This window comes from Danio aesculapii, chromosome 2 (genome assembly GCF_903798145.1).
Source record: "Danio aesculapii chromosome 2, fDanAes4.1, whole genome shotgun sequence".
Lineage (NCBI taxonomy): Eukaryota > Metazoa > Chordata > Actinopteri > Cypriniformes > Danionidae > Danio > Danio aesculapii.
Window position 1 is genome coordinate 31,976,351 of NC_079436.1, and position 15,804 is coordinate 31,992,154.

Below are 15,804 nucleotides of genomic sequence, written 5' to 3' on the forward strand. Positions count from 1 at the left end.
AAACCAATGCATTGGGTTATTTTGATTAAATGTTATTTTTTTCCCATTCTGGTATTACTATTGCTACTATTGGGAAATTGCTTAAAACTTCTGTTTCTCTGGGTTTAAGCTTTATTAATGTGCTAGAGAAATAATTCTTTAAAGTAATAATGACACAACACCACTAGCAATGGTTCAATGAAATAAAAAATATTTTTAGATTTTTTTTTGGATATTAAATAACAAAAAGGTACCATTATTTTGAGTTTCAGGGTATATATTAAAGCTATATTTGCTGGACAAGATATAAACCAGACATTCAATCACAACAACAAATGATAACATTTGTTATTTTGACAAATTTAGATCTTTTTTTTGGAAAAGAATGCTCAATGATAAATTATAAAAGTATTATTAAGGCCTTTCTAGATCAAAAATGTGCATACTTGAAGGATTTGATTATTATGTGTGTGTATTCTACTGTTTTTACAGACTGTTTTTCTTCTTCTTTCTTCTGTGTCTTTACACTGCAGCAATGTGTGTGGGTATGTATATTCTGTTCATCTTATCTCGGTGTGGCCGGAACATTCCCTCCCTGTGCAAAAGTCTCTATCTGACTCGCTCACAGATGAGCGCATACCTACACGCACACATTCTCACGTATTCTGGTTGCTGTAAGCTGTCTTTGTATCGCTGTTTCCCGCCTTCTATGATAATATTCTTTTGTGTTAGGGCTCAGCTGCAGGCGGACCCTCAATGTGTATATAAGATTGCTCTTCTCTCCATTGTGTCAGATTAAAATCATACTGAACCACTCAGCTGATTTTCTTCTCATCTTTTCCAAGCTTGGACGGTCTTGATGCAGACACTCACTGGTGATACAAAATACTAGAGTGAAGGGACCCGAGGAAAAAACGGATTTTCCTACAATACTGCAGTCTAACTTATCTGTGAATTTTCATATGTCGCTTTATCTACTTTCTGTCCTCATTTTTAAGTTGCTTTGGGCAGTAACTTTATTAAAAAATATCTCTCAAATGATTAAATGTAAATAAATGGGACAAAAAATCATCAGGGCCCAGTTTTACAAAAGTAATCCAGTGGGATTTTGGATCACGGATTGGAGCAAATTCTGGAAATGGGGTTTTCAAAGGTAACAGAGGGATTTTGAATGTAATTTAATCTTCCATTTTGTTTGGATCAAACCTGCCCTTTGGATTATTCAAAACTTTGAACTCAGATTGGGATCTACAGTATTTGATAAAAAAAAAAAAAAAAAACAGGATTATAATGATCCCATCAGAAGGGTGGATTGAGTTGTGATTTTTTTTTAACCAAATGAAATAAAAAAAGTTATTTTTTTAAAGTGAATAATCACAAACCTCATGGTTACTGATGATATATAAATTCCTTAATATTTGAAGCCTATAAAGCATGTCACATCTAATGAGATATGGTAAACAACAACAACAAAATGATATCAAAGCAGGATTAGAACAAACTAAACAAAGTGAAATGTTTGTTGATTACAGTGTTTCTGTTTCTTACCTTTAAAACAATCAATGGCTGTTTGCTAAGTCAGTAGGCTACACTGCTGGCTCCATTAATCCTGAAATTTGGTATTTGGATCACAGTAATCCAACCCAATGCTCCATTAAAAAACTGTCATAGAAGTAAGATCGATCAGTTAATCCTGGATAGCAAAACATGGGATTTCCAGAGCCAGTATTTGTTGTTGTTTGTACTATACAGACTAAATAATTTAAAAGGTAAATAAATTCTTGTCTGTAAGAAAATTATGAGATCCAATTAGGTTTTATGTAAACTGTTTGTTTAGGTCATGCATTTGGTAATACCCAAATGTTTCCACTCATTATGAAAAAGATTTGAGTCATTCCGTTTCACATTTACACTTAACAAATATTGATTTCCCTACGAAAATATGACTTTACAGTTATACGTTATATGTCTGCATGCCAGTATTCAATTCAAGTTTATTTGTATAGAGCTTTTTACAATAATTATTGTTTCAAAGCAGCTTTACAAAAGTATGACAATTAACACTGCAGATATGTGTGTGTGGGTGAAAGTGGAGTGTTTATAGTCCTTTCTATTTACAACTGGAGCCAAAAAATGATGCCTGTTGGGGAACTTTTGCACAATATTTGCTTTTAATGACCTTACAAGTTAAACTATATATAACAGAATATACGAGGATCATGTTGTGTTGAGAAAAGCAAAGCACTGCACTTGGTTATGATATATAAATTGATAAACGGCAGCATGTCTTAAAATAAAGTTTTTTTCACGCAGAAAAGGGATATCATATAGTGTACATTAAGTAAAACAAAACAGGTTATCAGCATTCCATCATCCCCCCCCCCCCCATTTTTAAATAAAAAAGTAAATATATTCAATATTAATTTAGCCTGGACGTCACTTTGGCCACTGCTGGATATTTCTGTGCTTTCAGACAATCGCCACTAGATGGAAGCAGAGCACATTTTTGTTTTTAACCTCATATGTACCTAAATAATGTTTTTTTGTCACTCTTTCCTGTTTCAGGCTATGAAATATAAAGCTGCGAGACAGTATAGCATATTATTTATGTGGTTAAAACATATATATGAAAAAAAATAGTCCTCCTGCAGAATGATTTTTTTTTTCCAAATATTTCCCAAGTGACGCTTACCAGAGCAAGTATTTATCTTTTCCACAGTATTTCCTTTATATTTTTCTATTATTTCTTTTAGTTTGGCTAAAATTTAATATATATATATATTTATATATTTATTTATTCATTTATTTACAAGAATTATAAACAGCTTAGGTTTATATTACTAGGCTGCTTAGGATAATAGTTATTTAAAGTATTATATTTTAAAATATGTGTGTGGGGGGAGGCAGGGGGGGTTCTCTATTAAACAGCACTTGGAAAAAATGTAAAAATTTTACAGGAGAGCAATCTTTTTTAAATTAATTGCATATAGTGCTAGATAAGGGTCATGTGAAGAGTTTTTTTAATATAAATTAATTAATTCACTCATTCATTTTACAGAAAGTATAATATGTCCATCGATGGCTCATTCAAATAGTGAAATTTACTAACATTGCTTATATCAAAATGTACTCTTTTTAACAACAAAAGTCTATATCAAAGAAAACATTAAAACACCAGGAGATATATGACATATAAAAATGTAATGGTAAAGCTGCTTGTACTTATCCATGCTGAGCAATATATGTGTAAAATTCAGATAAATAAATGAGGACAGAAAATGTGATGTAAAATCAGCATTATTTATTAGATTCTGGCCTTTCTTTATTTACAAAGCTAAAACAAACAGCCACCAACATCACTGGCTTTCTAATATACCAATAATCACTTATCAAACAACTCTTCCGCATTCACACATGACGTCTTCACTCGCTAAGGTCACTTTTTTCCCATCTTTGTGAAAGTAACTCTGTACGTCAAAGGAATCATCATCAAGTGAAAAAGGCACACCTGCCTATGAGTATATGAGCTCAGCAGGAGGAACAAATACACAGTTTGACATTCATAAGCACACACAACAGATTAAATAACAGCTTAGATGTATTCCCTTCTTTATAAAAATAATTATCAGCAAGATCATCTTGGCGACTGGAATGTACATAAGACATCATTATCAGCATCACCAAATACACTTCTTTTATATTTCTTGCTTATCTAGATTCCAGTTCTGTACCTCAAATTGCAAATATTAACCTATGGAGCTTCTTTATTTATATATTTTAAAAACAAAACAGTAGTGCATCATATTATTTCACAAGTGTGCTCGGCAAAATTTCAGTCCTTACAACATTATTTAATCTAGCAGAGATCAACGTTTAAAACTCCATAAAACAATTTCCTTTTAACACATCGAGCAGGGTTTTTTTCTCTTTCGTTTTTTTCTCACACAAACAACATAAATCAAATCCACTATAAAATTCTGTATATTTATTATATATTATTGTAACTATTAAAATATGATTCTCTGAAGGTTGATGTGATATAAACTCACAGGCCTCTGGTGAGAAAAATACCCTTTTAGAAAAGAAATAAAGGTACAAAATCTGTCACTGGGCCGGAATTTTTTCAAAAGGTACATTTTGGTTCCTAACAAGTCCTTGAAGGTACATTCATTAATTTTCTTTTGGCCTAGTCTCTATTTCAGAGGTTTTCCACAGCGCAATGAACCGCCAACTATTTCAGCATATGTTTCACGCAGCAAATGCTTTTCCAGATGCAACCAAGTATTGGGAAACACCCATACACTCATCTGTTTCCCTCAGAAACCGGAGCACCTGTAGGAAACCTGTAGGAAACCTGTAGGAAACCCACGCCAACATGGGGAGAACATGCAAACTCCACACAGAAAAGCCAACTGACCGAGCCAGGACTCAAATCAGTGACCTTCTTGCTGTGAGGCAACAGTGCTAACCACTGAGCCACCGTGCCACCTTGAAAGTACATATGAATACCTAAAAATTATCTCACAGTACCTTAAAGTAGGGGTTTCCAAACTTTTCCAAAAGCACACAATGGCGCACACATACCAATATGGGCCCAAGTCTTTTCATCGTTTCATTTTGCAGAACGCCTCTCGAACAGCATCCTCCATGTTCAGTTGTGGCCTGTATTTATTTTTAATGTACGCGTGTGCTGTAAAAATGTCAGCAAGTTAAACCTGATGCTATAAAATCTGACGTCATTTCTGTGTCTTTAAAATAACTTGACGAGTTAGATATTTGACTGAATAGAATATGTGTATTTGGCATGCTGTCCAGGGAGAGAGCTCTGAGCTCGGGAAGACACCCTAACTCGTGTTATTCCCCTTATCAGGATAGAGAGAGAGATTGGGTCCGAGCGCAGTGTCTAGCCTTGCTCCAGAACGCTCCCCCCTCAGATTTAAGTAGGTATTGGGTGTTTAATAGTGTGGAGTTGGGGTGGCGGAGGGACGCTGAAGTCAGGAGAAAACAGAAGTATGACATGTTTGACTATTTATAGGGGTTTGGTCTTGAGCTGATTGGATAATAGAATGATTGTCTGTGATGAATTAGTCTCGTCAAAGACTGATCGTGCTCCTCTGGAAATTTGTTTATAAAACATCACGTAATCACCCCAGGGGAGGCAAAAAAAAATTGAAAGGCTGATGCTTTTTATTTGCATGTTGTTTTTTAATGTTTATTATTAACATGTTAACAATGTTGCTAATAACTATTTTGTTCTTCAGTAGGTTAGGGATAAAATATGATCATTCTAATAGTTTGATAAAATTAATCTGATTTTTGGAAATTGCTGAAGCAACCACCCAGACAGATTTTGTACCTTTATTTTTGAGTGTAGCTTTAGAATTGCAACAGATTTGAAACAACAAAAATCATAACAGATAAAAAAAACATTTATCTCCAACAAGTGTTTTGTTGCTAGTTGCTACATATTTGAGCTGAATGTAGAATAAATCTGTTTTTCTTTTAGCTACAAAAATATCTGACATACAGTTGAAGTCAGAATTATTAAACCCCCTGAATTATTAGCCCCCCTGTTTATTTTTTTCTCCAATTTCTGTTTAACGTAGAGAAGACTTTTTTCAACACATTTCTTAACATAATAGTTTTAATAACTCATTTCTAATAACTGATTTATTTTATCTTTGCCATGATGACAGTAAATAATATTTGACTAGATATTTTTCAGGTAACTTCTGTACAGCTTAAAGTGACATTTAAGGGCTTAACTAGGTTAATTAGGTTAACTAGGCAGGTTAGGGTCATTAGGCAAGTTATTGTATAATGATAGTTTGTTCTGTAGACTATCGAAAAAAATATATAGCTTAAAGGGGCTAATATTAATAAATAATATTAACCTTAAAATGTTTTTTTTTTTAATTAAAAACTGCTTTTATTCTAGCCAAAGTAAAACAACTTTCTCCAGAACTTTCTCCAAAAAAAAGACTTTCTCCAGAAGAAAAAATATTATCAGACATACTGTGAAAATTTCCTTGCTCTGTTAAAACATAATTTGGGAAATATTTAAAAAAGAAAAAATTCAAAGGGGGCTAATAATTCTGACTTCAACTGTATATATTTTGCATTAATATTCTTCTGTACAGTTGTTCATTTTTTAGGAGTACATTGACAAGCAGTAGAAAAGGCTTCATTTGTTTTAAAACTGATCTTAAAGTGCTTCCTGTATCATTTTGAGCTAATGTGAGATCATCATTTAATTTATCCATTTAACCCTACACAAGACACACAACATAGAACATTTGGACTGATAAATAAACAGATCAAATATTAATAGCACAAGTGAGAAAGACGGAGAGATACAAATGACAGCGAGCGACTATTGAACGTTTTTACACAACTATAAATATACCGTTTCTATCAGCTGAGCAGAAACACAACGGGGGAAACAAAAACGACACAACATTTTGATTAAAGAAAAGAAAGACAGGCAGTAAGTTTGGACCTGTAAAGAAAGTCAGGTCAGTCCAGGAATGAGGTCATACTGGCATTTGCATTTCTGTATATTCATCTTGACCTTCTTTGTCATCAAACGTGGGCTCTGCGTCGTCTGCATCAAGCTGTGGCAGAGAAAATCAACAATGGTACGTGTCAAAATATGGTGAAAAGTTTGATCCTCCTCATGATAACTAAATAAACTCTGTATAGTGTAATTCAAAAATACATTTCTGAGAAGTTTTTTTGCTTGCTGTTTATGACATCAATCCGTCACTTCTTGTCTTATTTCTTTCTTTGAATAAGCAGGATTTGAACGCGAGTAACATAAGACAGTCCAGTGATGTCATTCCGAACAAAAGTTTTAATAACAACTTAACCATATTACACGATCAAAAAACTGTTTTGCTTCCATCTTCATGACACAACGTCTTCCTTCCCGGAAGTGACATTAGCAAATCTTCTATATTAAAAATTAAAATACAATATTTTCAAGTTTAGCTTTTCACATTATTATTAATTTAACATATAAAAACAATTAGCGTATGGCTCTTATACTTGCATAAACAATCATGCTGCATGATTAATCAGTAATGCAGAGTTCAGGCTGCATGATTTTAGCCCCGATTTTGACTCGCTAACAAATGCCTGAAATCACAGGCAAAACGGATCTTGCTCACACGAGTAACAATCACACAATGTGAGCTATCAAAGACGCGATCTGAGAGAATCACTGACTCGCCGACACCCGTGAGATAATTGGCATGTTAAATATCCGGAGCTGTCGGTGATTCAAATCATGCCGTGTGAAATGTGCTCTGATTGAAATTGGCATCGGCGATCTCCTACAGCCAATGAAAGAGCAGCATCCACTAGTGTGGGTATCTGCAGGCCAGCGGGAGCTTGGGGGAGAAGTTAAAAGCGCTCATTTTTAGTTGATTTGGACCCAAGTAATGGAGGAAAAACTAGTGTACATTTAGCAGGAGCACCCCTGTCTGTTTGATATGTCATCTGATACCACAAATTGCTAATTCCCTTCAAAGCCAGGTGTGCAAAATAAGTGAATTTTCTTCCCAACTAAAGGCTTCTTTCTCATTATGTAGTTAATAGCAAAAGATTTACTACGCGACCTAGCGTTGTTTCCATGTCAATTCTCACGTGTGTTTGGTTGTAAGACGTAGTTTGCAGACTGAGACAAAGTTGTCTGCGATTCTTCCTATTGTCAAGTCATGTGTGTGCAGTCTTCCCTTTCATGTTGCGTCCTTACCCCTAGACGGGGCGTAACAAGTGTTAAACCCCCTGTCGTAAATCCATCTTACAGTGTAAACAAAGCAGTGATGAAACACTACCCCAGTACAAGTAAGAGTACATATACAGTTGAAGACAAACTTATTCAGTATATTTTCTAATTTGCCAAGTGCTGATTAACAGAGTTTAACAGAAGTTTAACAGAATTTTAAAACACATAATAGATTTAATGACTAATTTCTAATAACTAGTTTCTTTTGTGTTTGCCATCATACTTTACTAGTAACTTTGAAAGATGCTAGTATTTAGCTTAAAGTTACATTTAAAGACACAGTGGACAGGACAGTGGTTTATTCTGTAGCCAATCAAAAGCAATCATTTATTAAGGGGGTTAATAATTGAACCTTAAAATACATTTGACAAATGTAAAAACTGCTATAAAAATTAAGACTTTCTCCAGAATAAAAAAATATAAAAGGAAATATTGAAAATGTAAAATTCGTTGTTATTATTAGCTAACAATTTTGCTTTCAACTGTATGTTGTTTAATGAACCAAATTAAGTTTCCACAATGTGTCAGACATGTGTAATGAAATGCTAAAAATATTTTACAAAAGTTGTATTTTTTAAACAGATAAGTTCATAGATATGGTTACATAGATCACCTGGAGAAAACCCACATGAACACAGGGAGAACATGGAAACTCACAGAAATGGCAACTGACCCAGCCGGGTCTCGAACCAGCGACCTTCTTGCTGTGAGGTGACAGTGCTAACCACTGAGCCAACATGTAGTCTTGCAGTATTTTTGACACCTATAATGTCTTTTTAAATGGCTATATCTCTTACAATTACATTAGGTAATTTAGGAAACGCTTTTGTCAAAAGCGATTATTGTAAATAATATAAAATAAAAATTTAATATTGCAAGCAATTGTTAAAAAAAAGAAAAAAGAAAAAGAAAGAAAAAGAAAGGATGCATATTGAATCAAAGTAATTAGAATGGTCCCCTTTTCCACATATTATATCACAAATGCAAAACTGGAAAATGTAAGGAGGGGTTAATATCTCTTTATATTTTAGTCATCAAATTTTTGTTTTAGTACATTTAAGTTATTTTACGTGATGAAGAAAAGCTATATCTAAAGCTATTTCTGTGATCAATAGACATCCAAACATAGACATCTTGGCGAAAACAAGGTTACTGACAGAAAACCTAACAGACATCAAACAACAGTCTATTAACAGACTGTCTAACAGACATGTATTCATCAATTCCTTTCCCATGTTAATCAAGGCTCTCTAACTTTTCCACATACTTTTTTCGAGTGTCTTGAACCTATTATTTTATTTTGTTTATGGATCCCTTATCCACAGAGCAGTGACACATTAATTACCCCTGAATCACTTCTAGCTTGATTTTGGATGAATTTCTTTCTATTTGAGGACGAGTCAAAAATTTGGTCTATTGTTAGAAATCCAATAGAGTTTTACTGACAGCCCAAACTTAGCTTTGTTTTACTTCTATTAGAAAACACAAAAATGCTTGCTGGGTATTTTATTTCGTTTAAGTTTCAATTGTAATAAGTAAGCTATAATATATAACGTCTGTCAGGAATGAAAAGAGTCACTTACACATTGAATCTCGCGGTGAGAAAATATCCGGGACAGCAGGAACCTTCTGAATGGCACAGTGAGGACCAGGACAAACGGGAAGGCCAGGGAAGCCGCGGTTGACATTACAATCCACAAAACAGCCAGACACACCAGCTGTAGACACGTGAACAGATGCATTCGGAGGGTTCGCACCTGAAAGAAAACACACAGGACAAAGTTTCAAGCACTGCAAAATCTAAATATTCCAGACCAACCCTGTGTCCCAATTGCTCTACTTCTACTACACCCTGAAATTATGTCTTCTTATTGTCAAGAAAAGTATATAATTTTGAGTCTGTGTAGCAGAGAAGCAGACGAGCTACTTCCTCATTAATGGACTGTTTTGTTGCTTAGTTACGTGCCTTCAATCATCATCACATTCTCCACATTTCTTTAATATTTAATTTCCTACTACATATAAGATCCAGTCGCGTGTCAGTCTGCCATTCTGGGTCTTTCATGCAGAGAAATCTCTTCATGTATTTGCGTAATGGCACATTCAAAAGTTAAAAGGGATAGTTCACCTAAAAATAAAAATTCTGTCATTATTTACTCATCCTTCATTTGTTTGAGTTTCTTTCTGATGAATGTTGGAAAACACAGCCATTGACTTCCATAGAATTTTTGGTTACTACTATGAGTATCAATGGCTGCTTTTTCTCAACATCCTTCAGAATAGCTCAGTTTGTGTTTAACAGAAGAAAGAATACTCATAAAGTTTAGAACCAGAGAGTAAAACAGTTTTGCAGTCCTTTTTTAACGAGATTAAGGAATGGTTGGTGGATCATTTCTTACACTTGAATGAATCAAAAACTGAAGTGTTAGTGTTTGGCCCTCCGAGTGTCTGTGAATCTACAATTAATCAATTAGGTTCGTTTAAGCCTAAGGTCCACAGTCACATTAAAAGTCTTGGAGTTTTTTTTGACACTGAGTTCAAGTTTGACAAGCAAATAAATTCTGTCGTCAAAAGTGGTTTCTAGCAATTAATAATAATAATTTCTTATATTAATATAGCATTTATATAGACATGACATTAAACAACTAGAATGTTGAGGAAGTATATGAGTCATATAGAGGAGGTCATCTAAATAAATAAAAAAATTAAATAATTAATAATAATTCCTTACATTTATATAGCTCTTTTCTAGACACTCAAAGCGCTTTCCAAATTTTTGGGTGGAATCTCCTCATCCACCACCAGTGTGCAGCATCCACCTGGATGACACGACGGCAGCCATATTGCGCCAGACCGCACACCACACACCAGTTGATTGGTGGAGAGGAGACAAAGTGATGAATTATGATATGGGGATGGTTAGGAGGCCATGATGGACAGAGGCCAGTGGGCAAATTTGGCCAGGATGCCAGGGTTAAACCCCTACTCTTTTTCAAAGACATCCTAGGATTTTTAGAGAGTCAGGATCTCGGTTTAACATCTCGTCTGAAAGACTGCACTCACTGAGCAGTAGAGAGTCCCCTTCACTATACTGGGGCATTAGGACCCACACAGGTTAAGTGCCCCCTGCTGGCTTCACTAACATCACTTCTGGCAGAAACCTAGCTTTCCCACATGGTCTCCCATCCAGGTACAGACCGGGTGCAGCCCTGTTTAGCTTCAGTGGACGAGCATGTGAGAGTTGCAGAAAGCTAACTCCCAGCATGGCAATTAAGGAACATTGCTAAACTGAAGCATTTTCTGAAGCCTTTTCTGGAGTTGGAAATCATCAGTAACGTTTTTATTATGTCCAGTTGGACTACTTTAACTCTTTGTATTCAGGAGTTTCGCAGGCTTCAATTGTACGCCTGCAGCTGGATCAAAATGCAGCTATTAGGCTTTTCACTGGGACAAAAAAATTAATCATCCCTTCACTGGCTCCCAGTGCAATTTAGGATTCAATACAAGTTATTGTTATTTGTTTTTAAAGGTTTGAATGGTCTGGCACCTACTGTACTTAAATTGGTGAGCTTCTTCACTGGCACACTTCATTGAGGCCAATTAGTTCGGTTTGAGCTAGTTGTTCCCAAATCATGGTTAAAATGAAAAGGTGACAGGGCTTTTTCTGTCACAGCCCCTCGTCTGTGGAATGGTCTGCGTTCACATATCAGGTCATGCTCTTCCCTTGGTGCTTTTAAGTCACTTTTAAAAAAATCATCTCTCTTCTTCTTTCTTTTGATTTTAAGTAATTCATTTAAATCTGTTTGACATATTTTGTTTATATATATATATATATATATATATATATATATATATATATATATATATATATATATATATATATATATACATACACACACTATAGTATAGTATAGATTTTGTATGTTGGTTGTTTTGTTGGTTTCTCTATAATTAAAGCAAACAACAAATATAAAAAGTGAGGAATCACAATGTTAGTGTGGAGGAAACATAATGTGGATAACAGGAAATGAATATTTTTCATCAGGCTGGATAATTATTAACCATCCAAAAAGACTTTTATCTGATGCTGTTAAAGTCTTTCTGAGAATTTTTCTACTTACACTCAAAAAATGATGTTTGCTGTTTGTTCAAACTACTTATTTCAAACAACCTTATTCTTCAATGCGGAAGTGCGCTAGTTTTTTTTGTGATTGTTTTAGAACTTCCGATTCAGTGGCCTATGGGAGAAATGACTAGAAATAATAAACGCAGAAAACTATTCAAGTCAAACTACTTGCTCTACAAACAAGTGTTTGCATGACTATACTGACTAAGAAGAATAATATAATACAAAAATATCAGTTTGCAAAATCAAGCAGCATTACGAGCCGCCTTAACGTCTAAAAATGAATGGAATTGATTGAGACTGGAAGTCTCGAGCCAAAAAGATTCAAATGGCTGTGCCCGCTCATATGCGAAGAATAAGGTGAATAAAATTCCTGAGTTTTTAGGGGGACAACTTAATTGTTTTATGTTCAATCCACTTAAATCTGTAAAAACTAACAAGTTAATTTAATTCCTTTATGTTGTCCCAACATAATCAATTCTGTGAAACCCCGCTTTTTTTAGTGTAGGAGTTAACAAGTCTTAATAATGTCAGGTGCGTTCAAGTCACTTTTATAGCCACAAGATGGCGCTGTACCTACTTTTCATAAATCACAAGACAATACAGCAGGGTTTGTTAACTCTGCAGAGAGGAAAATGAAGAGCAAAGAATTCAAATTCATTGTGTTTTCTCACTGACTGGTCACTCTATAGACCATTTTGAGGGATATAAACAAAAACAATGGTCCCAACGTATTTCCTGTATTACATTTTTAATTTCTATAGCTTGCGAGAATCCCAAAAGAGCCACATATTTATAAATAATGTTATGATAGTGGTGTTAACTTTAAGATATAATTGAATTGCCTCTTGTTACAGTTATGAAATAGTTTGATAACAAACAGGAAAAGTTGATGGGCCAATGACATGACCACATTGAAATGGTCTATATGCAATTAGATATGTAATGGAAATTCTCTATTATAGATCTGTGATTTTGTCACGTTTCTCACTGACAGGCCTCTAAACTCAAAAACTCTGAGGTTAAAGAGTTTCCCATTTGTAATAATGAATTTGTGGTGGCATTTATGTGGATTTATAAACAAAATAGAAACTAGGATTTATCCGACGTGACTCCAGTCAACGTTGAGACTTTTATTTCAGCATGTTGATGTATTTCCAACTGAAACAGAATACTGAGAAGAGGGCAGGGCTTTATTTTTGCATATCATTTCCTTATAGCAATCTAAAGGTAAGAGGGGTGTGGTTACGAATATTGCAGCTAAAGCTGTCAATCTGACATCAGCAAAGACAGTGAACACTACTCCAAACTTGATTGAAGATTACCAAAACAAACATATTCCTTCAGTGGACTAACATGCACAAATACATTTTCACCTAAAGAATAACAATGTGTGCAACATTGCTAATTTTGAATTCACATGGAACAGTCAGGCTTTCAGATCGGCCATGTTTGTAGTTTTTAACACTTTTTGCCAGTGTTTGTAGTACAACAGAACAGTAGTACAACAGTGTTTGTAGTACAACAGAATCCACATTCAATGTGAAGTGTGTGTTGTGGTTAATACTAATAAATACTTTCCTAAATATATTTCTACCGGGTAGAAGCGGGTCATTTTGGGAAAACTTGTTTAAACCAATTTGGGATTTTTAAAAAATACTATTTAAGACAGATATTATACAAATTAGGATGCAGCACAGGTGTCTTCTGATTACTGATTTCAGAATTTGTGATTCAGCGACTAACCTTGCGGACGTATGTGTGGTCGGGGTGGTACTTCGGTGGCATGAATAGCAGCATCATGCGTTCTGTTAGCTGGATGCCATTGAGAGACATCACTCCCATATAGAGGAAAATACCAAACAACACAGCGATAGGAACCTGCCGCAGCAGATCTCCGATCACAATGGAGAGGCCTGTGGAGACAAGAGCAATTAAACACTGTCAGATCCACAGCATACAACATTGCAACTGAATTATCTCACGCTCATATTAAAGGCATAGTTCACCCAAAAATTTCTGTCACCGTACACAGATTTTTTTTCTGTTAAAGACAAAAGTGGACATTTTAAAGAATGTTGGTAGATAACTGGTAGAAATGGCAAGCCGTTTTGACATTTAATTAATAGCCCATACTAGTATCTATTTTCATGTTACTAGTGCTTATTTTTTAGATACTAGTATCTTTTCCATTAAATACTAGTACTTATTCATTATAAACTAGCTCTTATTTATTAGATACAAGTACTTATTCATTAGATACTAGTACTTACTCATTAGATACTAGTGCTTATTCATTAGATACTAGTACCTAATAAATAGATACTAGCTCTTATTTATAAGATACTAGTATTTGTTTTAATAGTGACTAGTATCTATTCTGTTGTTACTGGTAACAAATAAAAAAAAATTTCCATTGATTTCTATGGGGATCATGGAGATGTTAGTCATTGAGATATCAACTATTCAGTTTTGACTAGTATATATTTCAGTTAAGACTATATATTTTTATGTACTAGTAGTTAATCATTAGGTAGTAGTACTTATTATTCAGATACTAGTACCTATTTATTAGATACTAGTACTTAATATACACTAGTACTTGTTTATTATATACTAGTACTTATTCATTAGATATTAGTATTGTTTTAATGGATACTAGTAATTGTTAAATAGACACTGGTACCAGTTTATTAGATACTAGTACCTATTAGAACAGAACATAGAACAAAAACTGGATTTAGTTTGAATTCAAAATGTTTTAAATGATTAAAGTATTATTATAGTGATTATTATAAAGTGTTGTTAAATATAAAGTATTATTAGTATTAAATGTTTTGAATATTTTGTTTACTCATGTTTTGACGTGTTCATAAAATATATATTTTTTTAAATTGCAAAAACTTGATATAATATGCTGTAATATGCTGTAGTAGTAGTACTTATTAATTAGATACTAATTAGTGCCTAATTAATAGATACTAGTACCTATTTACTAGATACTAGTACTTAGTTATTATACACTGGTACTTGTTTATTATATACTAGTATTATATAAATTTACTTTTGTAAATTTATTTTGATATGAGTACCAAAATGTCTTTGATTTAAAGTGAACTAAAATAAAATGACAACATAATATAAAAAAGTTAAATCTAATTTACACTAAAAGTGCAACTGTACTAAATGAACTATCACGCATGCCTAAACTGATCATCCATGAAACGAATCATCCGCTTACCTACTAGAAGAGCCACCAGAAACCCTGTGACTCTCTGCTCTTTTACTTCCTGAATGCGTGGTTTGTCTCCAGGAGCGACGGCTTTGCTCATCACCGTTAGACTGTTTGCATGAGTTACAGAGCGAACGGTGGCACCGGTCAACCACGGCAGACCAAACAGAGCTGCAATCCCTCCAGAGACCACGATGATCAGCAGGTCCAGGTGAAATCCGGAGCCCTTCACCAGCATCCTCTCCTTCTTACTCACTATCAAACTGACATTGAACGTTCAATCAGTACAAATTGAAAGATAATATAATCCCAATAAAATCAGAAATATGCGAATGTTAAATCTCTGTAAGCTTCATTTAATGGACAAAAGTACATAGAGAAGATTTAGTATGGTGCTCCAAATTAATAGAAAATATGAACAAGTGAAAACCTCTTCATCAATTCATATGCACACACAAATTCTCACAACACATGCAAATACTGAAAAGCGCTGCAAATAGCGAAGACCACAATAGAAACGTGTCGAGGTTGAATTCATCAGAATATCATTCTTTCATTTTTCTTTGGTTTAGTCTCTTATTTATTATGGGTAGCCACAGCGGAATGAACCACCAACTATTCCAGCATATGTTTTACACAGCGGATGCCCTTCCAGCTGCAACCCATGACTGGGAAACA

General features: G+C 34.3%; 1 protein-coding gene across 3 annotated transcripts in view; it reads right to left on the reverse strand.

Moving 5' to 3' along the window:
• Window positions 1-4,634: 4,634 nt before the first annotated feature.
• Window positions 4,635-15,804, reverse strand: part of slc4a2a (solute carrier family 4 member 2a) — a 76,325-nt gene continuing 65,155 nt past the window's right edge. For all 3 annotated transcript variants that reach the window (XM_056477478.1, XM_056477486.1, XM_056477470.1), the window contains 4 exons: window positions 15,136-15,389; window positions 13,641-13,810; window positions 9,352-9,525; window positions 4,635-6,593 (listed from right to left, as the gene is read on the reverse strand). In XM_056477478.1, coding sequence (XP_056333453.1) covers window positions 6,513-6,593; window positions 9,352-9,525; window positions 13,641-13,810; window positions 15,136-15,389 — 679 coding nt within the window. In that variant the 3' untranslated portion in view covers window positions 4,635-6,512. The remainder of the gene's footprint in view (window positions 6,594-9,351; window positions 9,526-13,640; window positions 13,811-15,135; window positions 15,390-15,804) is intronic.